Here is a 14,524-nt window from a genome sequence, read left to right as displayed (position 1 = left end):
CTAAATTTCTATGCAGTATCTTAATTTCTTGGTTTTTTTTGGTTAAATCTAAATCTGAAAGATGTCCACAAAGCTGCCAAATATTATACTTCAGTGTCTTTTTCTTCCTTTAAATGGAAATATTTTTCAAGTATTTAGATGCTATTTCATTTCTTTTGCTTTTTTATTTCACTAGAGGCAATTGAGGTTAAGTGACTTGCCCAGGATCACACAGCTAGGAATCTTTTGCTTTTTTTTTTTTTTAAATTTCAACAGTATTTTATTTTTCCAAATACACGTAAAGATAAGTTTTCAACATTTGTCATGCTGTACAAGAAAAATCAGATCAAAAGGGAAAAACCACAGGAAAGAAACAATCAAACAAAAAAGGAAAAAATACTATGTTTTGATCCACAGTAACTCTTCAAAGTTTTCTGTCTAGATAAGAATGGCATTTTCCATTCCAAGTCTATTGGAATTGCTTTGAATCACCATGTTATTGAGAAGATTCAAGTCCATTACAGTTGATCATCACATAATCTTGTTACTGTGTAAAATGTTCTCTTTGTTCTGCTTGCTTCACTCAGATGCTATTTCGTTATTGATATTAAGTCATTGTCTATAGCACCTTTAAGATAATATAGGTATCCAAGATAAGGTCGAATGCGTTCATGATCTAGACATAAAGAGTGATATAAGCAAATTAGAACATATGATAATTTAACTTTCAAATCTGTGGAGAAGGAAGGAATTTGTAACCAAAGAAGAGCTAGAGTTCATTATTGAACACAAAAAGATAATTTTAATTATATTAAGTTAAAAAGGTTTTGTACAAACAAAACTAAGGCAGATAAGATCAGAAGGGAAGCAACAAACTGGAAAAACATTTTTTACATTTAATGGTTCTGATAAAAGCTCATTTCTAAAACATATAGAGAACTGACTCAAATTTATAATAGTTTAAGCCATTCTCCAATTGATAAATGGTCAAAGGATATGAATAGATAATTTTCAGATGAAGAAATTGAAACCATTTCTAGTCATATGAAAAGGTGTTCTAAATCACTATTGATCAGAGAAATGCAAATTAAGACAACTCTGAGGGTACAGTCTCTCAGATTGGCTAAAATGACAGGAAAAAATAGACAAATGTTGGAGGGGATGTGGGAAAACTGAGACACTAATACATTGATGGTGAACTTGTGAACAGATCCAACCATTTTGGAGAGCAATTCAGAACTTTGCCCAAAGGGTTATCAAACTGTGCATACCCTTTGACCCAGCAGTATTTCTACTGGGCTTATATCCCAAAAAGATCTTAAAGGAGGGATAGGGACCCACATGTGCAAAAATGTTTGGGGTAGCCCCTTTTGTAGAAGCAAGGAACTGGAAACTGAATAAATGATCAGTTGGAGTATCACTTGGAGACTGGTTAAATAAATTATAGTGTATGAGTGTTATGGAATATTATTGTTTTATAAGAAATGATCAAAAGGATGATTTCTGAGAGGCTTGGAAAGATTTATGTGAACTAAGTTAACTGAGCAGAACCAGAAGGTCATTCATGGCAACGACAAGATTATACAGTGATGAATTCTGATGGATGTGGCTCTTCGCAACAGTAAGATGATTCATTTTATTATGATTTTATTATTTTTTAAAGTCATCTTCTAATTGATAAATGTTCAAAGAATATGAAGTTTTCAGAAGAAATTAATGATATCAATAGTCATATAAAAATGTTCTTTGTCAACAATAATTAGAGAAATGCAAATTAAAACAACTCTGAAATACTACTTCATACCTATCAGATTGGCTAAAAGGAATGAAAAGGAAAAGGATGAATTCTGGAGGGAAGGTGGAAAAATAGGTACATTCATGCACTATTCGTATAGTTATAAATAGGCCCAACCATTGTGGAGAACAATTTGGAACTATGGCCAAAGGATTATAAAACTGTATATACTTTTTTGACCCAGCAATATTGCTATGAGATCTATATTCCAAAGAAATCCAAGAAAAAGGAAACAAACCCCTATATACAAAAATATCTAAAGTAGTTTTGGTAACAAAAAAGTGGAAATTGAGGGGATACCTAACAATTGGAGAATAGTTAAACAAGTTGTGGGGTTTGATTGTGATGGAATACTCTTGTTTTGTAAGAAACAATGAAAGGGATAGGTTCAGAAAAAATTGGGAAAATCTACATGAACTGATACCAAATTAAAGAATCAGAACCAGAAGAATACTGTACATAGTAACAGCAATATTGTAATGATGATCAACTGCGACTTAATAAAGCGATCTCTGACAAAGGATTCATAATGACAATACCATCCAGTATTTAGAGAAAGAATCGATCAATTCTAAGTATAGTTTGAAGCATTTTTTTTTCACTTTATCTTTATTGTCTTTGTTTTTTCAACATGGTTAATATGGAAATATGTTTTACAGGGACACTAGATGGCTCAGTAGATAAGAGTATTAGGCCTGGAGTCAAGAAGACCTGAGTTTGAATCCAGTTTCAGATACGTCTAGTTATGTGAACCTGAGCAAATCACTTAATCTCTGTTTACTTTCCATCATTAGAAATGGAAATGGTAAATTATTCCAGAATCTTTGCCAAGAAAACTCCATGGAGTACTGGCTATGGTCCATGGAATCACAAAGAATTGGACATGACTGAACAACAAATGTTTTGCATGACTTCACATATATAATGGGTATTACATTGCTTGCCTACTCAAGCTGGAGGGAGGGAGAGAATTAGACACTGAAGAATTTTTTTAAATGAAGCAAATAATTAAATGAAAAAAAAAAATTAACAAAGAATTCCTCAAAGAAGGAAACCAACAAATCACATTTTCCCTATGGACTGGGGTAAGAAAGGACTTAGCAAGCAATGGGAGAGTAACTTTAGGTATACACTATGATTGTTTGTACATTCCTACCTGTACATATATGGAGGGAGTCATCCATCTTTTTAGACTAGATAGAAGGCTGGAACTTTTTTTAGCAAAAAACTTGAATTATACATAATCAAAAAATTTTCTATCCCATCTTAGCCACCTTGTCCTCTTCCTGTTCTCTCAGCTGAGACTCTTGCCTCTTATTTAACTGAGAAAATTGAAGACATTGAACATGAGTTCCCTCTTCTTCGTCTTCATTTTAATATCCTTAGACGCTCCTAATCTCTTTTCCCAGTCTCTGACAATGATGGTTCTACATGTGCCCTTGATCACATCACTTATTTTCTGCAAAGTGCAACCTTAATCATCCCCTTGTTGATTTCATGCTCTTTTTCTTACCTCTAGTTCCTACTACTGGTTCCTTCCTTAAAGCTCTTAAAATATTTCCTAATCTCAGCCCCTACAAAAAACCTTTACTATAACCTATCATTCTTCCTCAGCCTGTTATCCTTTATTTCGCCTCTTTTTCAGTCAAACTGCTTGACAGAGCTGCCTCCACACTTTATTTCTTCTCATTCCTAAACTCTTTGCAGTCTGGTTTTAACTTATCACTCAACTGAAACTACTGTCTCTAAGTTACAAATGATCTTAGCATGTCCAGATCAGGTAGGTGTTTTCTCATTCCTCATTTTTCTGGAGCAATGGTTCTCAAATATTTTGGTGTCAAGACCTCTTTTATATTTTAAAAAAATTGAGAACCTCCTCAAGGGGCTTAGTTAAAATCCAGCTTTGGATAGTTCTTAGTTGTGTGACTTTGGGCAAGTAGGTTATCTTCTGTTTGCCTCAGTTTCTCAATTTGTACAATTGGGATGATAATAGCATCTACCTCCCAGGGTTGTACAGATCAAATGAGATAACTGAAAAGCTTAATCTAGTTCCCGGTTAAGTGCTATATAGATATGTTAGCTATCAGTATTACTTCTATTACATGTTAGTTATATCTACTGATATTCACCATATTGAAAATTAAAATGTCACTATTATGATGAAAAAGAATATTAAGCCCTTTGAAAACACTTTGACTTCAAGGACTTCATGATAGAATCTTTAGGGTCCCTTGAGACCCTCTTCTGAACTCATCTGCTGCACTTGACATTGTTGACTCACTTCTCTTTTCTAAAAACTCTGTCTTGCTGAGTATTTGTGATACTTTTTTTCTGGTACAGATCCTACTTGGTCTCCTTTTCTGGCTCATTATTTATAACACATATATCACATAAACCCATATGTTAGGGATTGGTCAAACACTCCATTTTCTTATTTCTCTAGGTAAATTCATTACTTCTCAAGAGTTTAATTATCATCTCTATGTGGTTTCTAAATCTACATATTCAGCCTCTAGTCTCTCCCTTGAATTTTGGGATTCAACAAGTCTGAAAATACACTCGTTATCTTTCTTCCTAAATACACTCTTTCCCAAAGTATTACATTAAAGCACTATCCTTCTTCTAGTCTCCTAGACTGATAATATTGGTAGTATCTCCTCACCTTCCTTTACCCCACATTTCTAATCAGTTGTCAAATCTTGATTTTTTAAGCTCCTTAAGATCTCTTACATCTGATCCCTTCTCCATTGTTAGAAATACACTTTTAAAAAAATAGTTCCCAAAATAATATTTTATTTTTCTCCAATTACCTGTAAAAACAATTTTTAACATTTTTTGGGGGGCCAAGTTTTGAGTTCCAAATTCTTTTTTTTTTATTTTTAATTATAGCTTTTTATTGACAGAACATATGCATGGGCAATTTTTACAACATTATCCCTCACACTCACTTCTGTTCCAACTTTTCCCTTCCCTCCCTCCACCTCCTTCCTTAGATGACAGGCAGTCTTATACATGTTAAACATGTTAAAGTATATCCTAGATACAATATATGTGTGCAGACCTGTACAGTTGTCTTGCTGCACAAGAAAAATTGGATTCAGAAGGTAAAAATAACCTGGGAAGAAAAACAAAAATGCAAGTGATCCACATTCATTTCCCAGTATTCCTTCTCTGGGTGTAGCTGCCTCTGTCCATTGATCAACTGGAACTGAATAGGATCTTCTCTTTGTCCAAGTTCTCCACTTCCATCAGAATACATCCTCATACAATATTGTTGTTGAAGTGTATAATGATCTCCTGGTTCTGCCCATTTCACTCAGCATGTGTTCATGTAAGTCTCTCCAAGCCTCTCTATATTCATCCTGCTGGTCATTTCTTACAGAATAATATTCCATAACATTCATCTACCACAATTTACCTAACCATTCTCCAATTGATGGGCATCCATTCATTTTCCAGTTTCTAGCCACTACAAACAGGGCTCCCACAAACATTTTGGCACATATAGGTCCCTTTCCCTTCTTTGATATCTCTTTGGGATATAAGTCCAGTAGTAACAGTGCTGGATCAAAATGTATGCAGAGTTTGATAACTTTTTGAGCATAATTCCAATTGCTCTCCAAAATGGCTGGATCTGTTCACAACTCCACCAACAATGCATCAGTGTCCCAGTTTTCCCCGCATCCCTTCCAACATTCGTCACCATCTCTTCCTGTCATAACCAACCTGACAGGTATGTAGTGGTATCTTAGAGTTGTCTTAATTTGCATTTCTCTGATCAGTAGTGATTTGAAACACCCTTTCATATGAGTAGAAATAATTTCAATTTCATCATCTGAAAATTGTTTGTTCATATCCTTTGCCCATTTATCAATTGGAGAATGGCTTGAAGAAATACACTCTTGACACTGAAAATCAGATATTGAGAAAATTTATTAAAGAAGAATGTTAAGGAATCGTCTTAATGTTTCTGGCTGGGCCCCACTCCTCTTCAGGAAGAGGGAGCGCTGAGCCCTAAAGTGGGAGAAACTTTATACTTGCTAGTGGGGTGCAGCCCCTCTCTTCAGAGAACAGATTGGTCTGTTTCCTCTGGGTTACAGTCTTTCCACCACTCTTTCTGATTGGTTGAATCAACCTGCAACTTCCTAGCTTGCTGCTTCCTAGTCTCCTGGAGGTTTCTACTGAACACTTAATTGTTCTGTGGAATCTTAACCTTCCTTAATCTCTCACTTTCTGAAAACCCCTTGGGTAATGGTACCCTCTATCCCACACTGCCTAGAAGCTAGCAATACTTTGTACAAATCCAACTTTTCAGCATTCTCACAATTCTCAAAGGAATCTATCTTATCTCAGGACACTTCACCTTTCTCCCAGAATACTTCAATGGCTTCTTACCTGATCTTCCTGTCACTCAAATCTTTTTAATAAAACTATCATCCACACTTCTGCTGAAGGGACCTTAAGTGTAGCCATGGCCATGTATCACTCATACTCAATATATTCCAGTGGTTCCCTGTTTTTAGAAGAAAATAGGAACCTTGTTGTTTAGATCTTAATGCCCGTCAAACTCTGGCCCCAACCTATCTTTCCACTCTCACTGTTATTCTCTCCTGAATACTATTTACCCAAACTGGTCTAAGTTCTGTCTCTGTCCCAGATGTCACATTCCATGCCATCTCAGTGTCTTTGCAAAAAACCATACCCCATGCCTAGAATAACTCCTCACTTCTACCTTGTTACAATCCCACTCTTCTTTCAATATGCATGAAACCTTTCTTGATATTTCCAACAATGAGTAACTTTTCTCTCAAATTACCTTTTATTTAACTATTTTGTTTATTGTATTATTTATTCTGAACATATTTATGTCCTTGTTGTAATTTAGAATCTTTACTCCTTGGGAATTAGGATTGTTTCTTTCATGTTACTTGTATCCACAAGCACTTAATACTTATTGACTTTATTGAAACTATGTTTCTTTAAGATTATCACTCTGAAACTGTATTCCCTTTTGGAGTCTCAGCCCCTCTGGAGGAAGGCATTTCCCCCCAGGATAAGTTACCTTTGTGGGATGCCAGAGCCTTTGATTCAATTAGAAATCCTGATCAAAAAGCACCCCTGTGAAGTGTTGTTAATTCCAAAAGGAGGTATGGATGAGATACTGATAAGCATCTAAATCTGGGAATCTTGGTTTCCTGAAGCCTTAAGACTCCTTTTAAAGGGCAGTTTCTAAACTTACTCTTTGCAGAGGCCCAAGCAGTTTGCTAGGACTCTGCCTGCTGGGAAGGCATTCTCTTCTCAGTACCAGACTCCATTTCCTTAATAGGACTTTGCCACAATAGAAGTCAGTTTCTTAGCAAACTGGTTTGTATCCAACAAAAAACTTTCATTTTTGCCATTAATATTTCAGGATAAGTAAATTATTTCACTTTGAATCTGCGGGCCAACCAAAAGGGGATTTTAACAATTCTCTTATTGCCACTAACTTCATCACTACCCAGAATTCAAGGGGATACTATCATCTACAAAGAGTGATAGTTTTGGTTCCTCATTGCTCATTTTTATTCCTTCAGTTCCTTTTTCTTGTTAGCACAATATTGAATAGTGATAATGAGCATCCTCACTTCACTCCTAATCTTATTGGGAAGGCTAGAAGTTTATCTTCATTACTGATACCACTAGCTCTTGGATAGAACTGTTGTTTTTGGCAAGGTAATTAGTGTTAAGTAACTTGCCCAGGGCACACAGCTAGTAAATATTAAATGTCTGGGACTTAATTTGAAAAGTCAGATCCTCATGGCTCTCTTCAATAATGAGATGTTTCGAACTAGTTCCAATTGTCCAGTGATGAAGAAAGCCATATGCACCCAAAGAGAGGCCTGAAGGAACTGAGTGTAGACCACAACATAGCATTTTCACGCTTTCTGTTGATGTTTGCTTGCATTTTGTTTTCCTTCTCAGGTTTTTTTTTCTTTCTACATTCGATTTTTCTTGTGCAGCAAGATAATTGTATAAATATGTATGCATATATTGGATTCAACATATATTTTAACATATTTAACATGTATTGGACTACCTGTGGTCAAGGGGAGGGAGTGGGAGGAAAGAGGAAAAAATTTGGAACAGAAAATTTTGCAAGGGTCAATGTTGAAAAATTACCCATGAGTATGTTTTGTAAATAAAAAGCTTTAATTAAAAAAAGAAAGAAAGAAAGAAAAAAGTCAGGTCCTCCTGACTTAAAGGATGGAGTTCTATCTACTGTGTCATCTAGCTGCCCTTCTAGTTTTAAATATAGCCATGTTTTCTGAATATCAGTTTGTTAGCTATGTAGAGAAGGGATTGCAAAAAAGGAGAGACTGGAAGCTAGAGATCAATTAAGAAGCTACTGTAATAATCCAGGAGACAAATGCTGAGCTATAGTACAGGTAAAATATACCATCCATATAAATGCTATTAATGTGTCTTCTTAGTGCCTTTGCACTGATTTGTCCAGTTCCTATGTCTGAAATGCACTTTCCCCTTACCTGTGCTAAATTGAGTTTTTTTATTCCTTTTTCCTTTAGGAAAAGAAAAGGAAAGAAGAAAAGGGGGGGGGGGGGGGGGGAAAGAAGAATTCCTATTACTTTGAAGATGCAAGTAAGACAATGTCTTCTACACATTGTTCTTTCCATATCCCTCAATTGGAAGTTTCATCTTTATCACAGTATTTCATATTTAATCATATATATAAATATATATTTATGCTATACATTTTTATATATATTCATCTTCCTCATTAAAATGTAAGCTTATTTTAGTCTGTTTTATTCTATGTACAACTACTAGTTCCCTCAGTACCAGATAAACCATAGGTACCTAATACTTTTTGTTGATCAAATGAGGTAACATGTAAAGTGCTTTGTAAATCTCAAAGTACTGGCTATTGTTATTACTGAATATGTAGTTTAGGAATCATTTACCAAGAGTTAAGAGGGAGGCAAATCAATCAATAAACTGTTATTGGGTACCTACAATATGCCAGGCACAGTGCTAAATCCTAGGAATACAAAGAAAAGCAAGTCAGTTGCTGCCCTCAAAGAGAGATAACAAATAAATAAATACAATCTACATCGAGAATAAACAGGAAATAATTAACAGAGGGAAGGCACTAAGAGGGAAGTTGAGTTTCACTGGATTAAAAAGTATGTGGTGGAGAAAAAAGGGCATAAAGATTGTAAAGGCAGAAAAGATCTAGATTATGAAGGGCTTTCCCTGACAAACTGGAGATTCTGTACTAGCAACTAGAGGAGATAAGGAGACAATGGAGCTAATTGATAGAGGGTGGGGTTGGAAGAGAGGTTCGAAGGGCAAAATGCACATTAGGAAAATCATGTGGGTGACTAAATAGAGGGTGGATTGCAGTTGGGAGAGCTTTGAGGAAGTCTAATATTCCAGGCCGGAGAAGAGAAGGAGCGGCCATGTCCAGAGAGAAGGCTGTGGGATAGATAGCTGCAAACATGAAATCCACACGCCTGGGCCAAGGGCTGTTATACAGGATGAGACCTTCACCATGGAACCCGAGGATGACGGCCAGGCCAACAACTGTGTAGGAACTAAGTATACACAGTGAATGGAAAACAATCCAGAGGGAGGGCAGCAGACTTCAGAGGCAACGGGAAAGGCTTCCTCTAGAAGGCGGGATTTTAGCCATAACTTCAGGGAAGCTACACGGAGAAAGGCCGAGAGACTAAATGGGAAGGGGCGCCCGAGGGAGAAAGACAGGTGATCCTCTCTGGCGAAGTGTTCCCAAGAGCCGGGGCACCGCGCTGAGCTCCGGGGGAACCCGAGACAGAGTTCTGGCAGACACCTTCCCCGTGCAAGCTGAGACGACTTGGAGTAGGAGCGCGGGGGCCGGGCTGAGGACGGCAGGTGCCCCGAAGTGGCCGAAAGGCCGCGGGAACGACGCGGAAGTTCCGGGCGGTCTTCCGAGTTCGGAGAACCGCCGCTTCCCAAAGCCGGGTGCCGCCCCCCCGCCTTCCCACCCACTCTGTAACTTTTTACTGAGCCAAGCACATTGTTTCTGCGCCGCAAAGGGAGCTGGGGGCGGGCCAGCTCGGGCAAATCCCCTCCCTCCCCCCTCTGGATTGGTTCGGCCCGGGGCGGGGGGGGCGTTGGGTGGATGTCAGCCCAGAGCTACACCACGCGGGGGGCGGGGGGAGGAGACGTGAACGCTGTGGGGGCGCAGGAGAGGCAAAGGCCCCTGCGGGAGGGAGAAGTGACACCCGATGGGAGACAGCCCTGCATGGGAAAAAGGGGGGTGTGACGCCTCGCGGGAAGAGGTAGTCCCGTGGGAGAGGGGGAGGACACCCCTGGGGGGGGGTAGTTCTGCTTCGAAAAGGAAGACAGCCTCGTAAACAAGCCACAGGCCCCTCTTGAGGAGGGGGCGTGCGGGCCGAAGTCGCCCCCTCCCCATTAGTAGCCAGTTTTTCCTTTCCTCCCCTCCCCTCCCGAAGTCCGCGGCAGCCCCACAGACTCACCCCGCGCGTCCGCGTTGGCTCAGCCCTGGAGCCCCAGGTCGAAAGTCCGGCTCCGGGTTTTCCCCGTCCCTCCGGGGTTCCGCGGCTCTAGGAAGCCGAAAGCCGACTACAACCCAGCCCTCGCGGTCACACTAGCTCCCGCCCAGCACCGTCCTTTCCACCATTCATCGCCCGCAGCCAACCTCCGGACCTCGAGGCCCCGCCTGCATCTGCACCCATTGGCCTCGCGATCGCTTCTCCCCTCCCCGCCCTTTCCCAAGGTCCGCCTCCATCTGCTGGGCTTTCGGCCCCGCCTCCGCCGCGCGCTCACCTTGTTTTCATTCCCGCTGTCACATGAATCGGTGACTGGCAGCGCGAGCTCCAAGAGGGAGGGGGAGATAGAAGGGGACAGGGAGAGGAGGGGGGCGAAGGGAAGAGGGGGCTTCTCTGCCCTCAAAGGGTCCGGTTCTCGACTGCTCCCCGCGGCTGTGGTATTGTGGGATCGCGGCGACCTCACCCTCCCTCATCTCCGCGGCGGGGAGTTCGGCTCTCCAGCGCCCCCTGCCGTCCGCCCCGCCGCGCTTAGCTGCCGGCCTCCCCCCCTCTATCTCTCTCCACTCCTCCTCCTCCATCCTCCAGTCCAAGATGGCGGCGGCAGCGGCGGCGACGGCTCCTCCGGGCTGCCCCGGTTCGTGCCCCAACTTCGCCGTGGTCTGCTCCTTTCTGGAGCGCTACGGACCGCTGCTGGACCTGCCCGAGTTGCCCTTCCCGGAGCTGGAGCGGGTGCTGCAGGCTCCCACGCCCGACGCCGGCGACAGCGAGGGTAAGCGGAGCGGGCGAGCGGGCAGGCGAGCAAAGCGGCCCCGCGGCGGGAATAGGCCTGGCTTACCTTTTCCACCCCGGCCTCGAGGAAGCAAATGACTACTTAACCTGGCCCCAGGCCTCCCTCTCTCTTTCTGGGTCTCCGGAGAGGAGGGGAGAGGGGGCGGGGCGAGCACCCCCCCATGGGTGGGGGGGGTTGGGCAGCAATTGGGGCGGGAGGGGGTTGGGGATAATTGGGGCGGGGGGAGGCTTGGTATTGTGTGCTGTTCTCCCGGGCTGGCGGTTCTTCCACCCCCGCTCCCTCCCGGACTGGGAAGGGGGAGCGCAGGTTCCGGCCCTCCCTGCGCTTTCTCCGCCCCCTCTCCTAGCACCCGGGGGAGGCCGGGCCCAGCCCCTCTTCGGATCGCCCCCTACCTACACCCTTACCCTTATGCACTCTCTGAGCCTAGCCACAGGCAAACGTGGAGCTCCTGGAGCCCCCCTCCCATGTGCGCACTCCCCCTGAAAAGTGCTTCCCTTCTCCTCCATTTCTGCCTCCCTTCCCCCCTTCTCGTTGCCCCTCCACCCCCCGCCCGCTTTATTCTTCTATAGCCCTTAGCCCCGAGTGGGGATGTCCTTCAAGACCCTTCTTTGAGAATGCCCCCATCTCCTGAAAGAATGGGGCCTGGGTGCTTGCTCCATCCGGCTCTTCCCGGAGGCGAGAAGGTGCCTTCCCCTCCCCCCCGATGCATTGGTGTATTTCTCCACTTTCCCAGTTCTTCCCTCCTTTTTCACCTCTGGCTGCAGGGATGGAGGGAAGAGAAAGGAGTCGCTGTCCTCTTTCCCTCCCGATTGCGGGGTGTGAGTGTGAGTGTGTGTGTATGTAGGGGGAGCGGTGGGGGGAGGAGGGGCTCGGAGAAAAGGGGTGGGGTGGGGGGGACCGAGCAGAAGAAGGTGCTTGTTGCTCATGTTTCTCTCTGGGGCTGCTGGTCTATTATTGGTGTTCGCAAGTGGTGCTCCTTCCACATAAGGCCACCGCGCGAGGGCACAGCGCATGCTCGGCCCGGCCCCATTGAAACTTCCTGCTGCTGCCGCGGCTGCTTGGCCAGAGCATCCCCCCGGCGCGTCGCCGCTCTAGCCCTCATGCTTTTTGCCCATCTCTCCCGAACATCTCTTCTCAAAGACTGCCCTTTTGTGTTTGTGGATTGACACTTTGTCATGGAGCCTCCTTGGGTTTCAGAAGGCACAGTTTGTGAACGATTTGTCTTAAATTAGGTAACCATAGGATTGAAGAAAAGCAGATATATGGAAGTTTAATTTAAAATAAGTCGGGAATGTTGCTAATATTAAAGTATTCACTAGAGGAGGCCTTTAGGTAGTAAGCTCAAACTAACCTTAAAAATTCGGTTGGTTGATTCAAATATAAAAAGTTTTTGGGGTAGTACATCCTGTAAAACAAGACCCCTTTTGTGCTTTTAGCAGAAGTATGCTATGTGCAAAAAAAACTGGTTCCGACTGGAGCACTGTTTTGTGCACTGTTGTTTTTAGGATGTATAGGGAAAAGTTGGCATCAGTGTACCTCTTTGTGTTTTGAATTTAGAATTAACTTAGCCCAAATTCAAAGGCAAGCACGGCTTGTAGGGAAATATCGTTTGCAAGATAAGAAAGTTTGTCTTCCTCTCCCCTCTCCCCCAGTTTAGCCTGAGCTGCTCTTCTCCTTCCTCCCAGGTGACCTGTTTATATTAATTCCAGACAAAAGATAATAATATTGAAGGTTAGCATATTGTATGAGTTATTCTACTGCATTAAAGTCAGCCTGATTTTATAATGGTTAGAAGAGGAGCTTTAGAGTAAAGAAGATTCAAGATCTGATTTTGACACACTATGCCTATGTGAACTGAACAAGTTTTTTATAACTAATTTTTAACGCCTTAGTTAATTCTCTTAAATTTCTAATTTATTGCCTATCATCTTTGATACGAGTTTCCTTAAGTGTGCCTTTACAACCTCCTAAAGAAAAAAAATCTAACTTTAGGTGGTAGATCAACTGCTAGATAGAATATGGGAGATCTAGACTGAGCCATGGCTTTGCCTACATCATTAGAGTGATCTTCTCTAACAGCCTTCAGTTTTTGTTGTTAAAGGGGATAATGACAGTGATTTTTTTTTTTTTTTTCCAGACGGGATATCTGGTAAGAATAGCTGCTATCTCAGGACTCTTTGAGGAAACTACTTCAAATCTTAAAGAATTTAATAAATTAGTTTCTTGTTAATGTTATAAGGCACTTGGCCAATGAACAGAGCTTATGGTTATGGTAGTTTATCTTTTTTCTATAGGGTGAATACATTGTTTTGATCATGGACACATTTATTTATTTTTATTATGCCTTTTTATTTACAAGATATATGCATGGGTAATTTTTCAGCATTGACCCTTGCAAAACCTTCTGTTCCAGCTTTTCCCTTCCTACCTTTCACCCCTTTCCCCAGATGGCAGGTAGATCAATACATGTTAAATATGTTAAAGTATATGTTAAATACAACACATGTATTCATATCATGGACACACTTTTAAGCTATTTTAAACTTGGATAAAAACTTTGTGTTGGGTTATAATATTCAAATATTTGCCAATTAAAAGATCAACGTGAAGACATTTTAAGCGGAAAGTTTTGTGAATCTGGTTTAAAACTTGACTTTTCCTGGCATAATAATTTGTCTTTTGATGTCTTTAATATATTTTTTCAGTTACTAGTGGGTTAGCTTTTTAGTGAATTTGTAGAGGTATAATATCCTCTGAATGGGACTATAGCTTTGTGTGAATAGTTAACAGTTTAAACATTCTGTGATAAGTCCTTCCATTTACAGTTGAACTTTGAACTGATGTCCTCATTTTGGATGCTGTTTTTTATAGAAATTTTACCAAAGTCTAGTAAATATTTTTTCTTAGTATCACAGAATTAGAAAGGATTTTACAGATCACTTTTATAATACTGTTATACAAACCTTTATTTCAATAGCCAGATTAAAAAGAAATAGATAATAACAAATCATATAATAATTATAGCAAGAAATATGTATTATCTATGGAAACTATTGAAGGTATTCAATAGCAAAAAGAACTTGATAATTTTTAGAAGCTGCTAGTTGTTCTTACATAGTTTGAACATATGTAGTACTTTCAGGTTTGCAAAGTACTTTCTCCACAACTGTCTCCTGAGATGAATAGTATAATTATTATTATCCTTAGTTTACAAATGAGGGCCATTTGCTCACAGAGAAATGAAGGATCGCAAAGTTATTACTAAGTAGTTGAAGTGGGATTAAAACACAGGTGTTTTCCTGACTCCCAGGTTTAGCCTTCTTTCACTAGACTATGCTGTCTTAGCTAATCATTGTGTAGTTGCTTCTTTTGAAATCATTAAACTTGGTCTGTTTTTTTCAGACTGTTAAA

General features: G+C 41.1%; 2 protein-coding genes across 5 annotated transcripts in view; one reads left to right on the top strand and one right to left on the bottom strand.

The window, feature by feature from the left end:
* The window catches only part of AAMDC (adipogenesis associated Mth938 domain containing), a 41,405-nt gene extending 30,164 nt beyond the window's left edge, over positions 1-11,241 (bottom strand). The window contains exon 1 of one of the 3 annotated variants that reach the window (XM_031961515.1): positions 11,159-11,241. The gene's annotated coding sequence lies outside the window, so the exon portion shown is untranslated. Of the gene's footprint in view, positions 1-10,290; positions 10,399-10,600; positions 10,764-11,158 lie in introns of those variants that run through there. The other 2 variants (XM_031961514.1, XM_031961513.1) reach the window with 2 other exon arrangements.
* Positions 10,857-14,524, top strand: part of RSF1 (remodeling and spacing factor 1) — a 135,625-nt gene continuing 131,957 nt past the window's right edge. The window contains exon 1 of one of the 2 annotated variants that reach the window (XM_031961512.1): positions 10,857-11,092. In XM_031961512.1, coding sequence (XP_031817372.1) covers positions 10,915-11,092 — 178 coding nt within the window. In that variant the 5' untranslated portion in view covers positions 10,857-10,914. The remainder of the gene's footprint in view (positions 11,093-14,524) is intronic. The other variant, XM_031961511.1, reaches the window with a different exon arrangement.

Source organism: Sarcophilus harrisii, chromosome 3, assembly GCF_902635505.1.
Source record: "Sarcophilus harrisii chromosome 3, mSarHar1.11, whole genome shotgun sequence".
In the NCBI taxonomy this organism is placed as follows: domain Eukaryota; kingdom Metazoa; phylum Chordata; class Mammalia; order Dasyuromorphia; family Dasyuridae; genus Sarcophilus; species Sarcophilus harrisii.
This window is presented reverse-complemented; position numbering and strand designations above follow the sequence as displayed.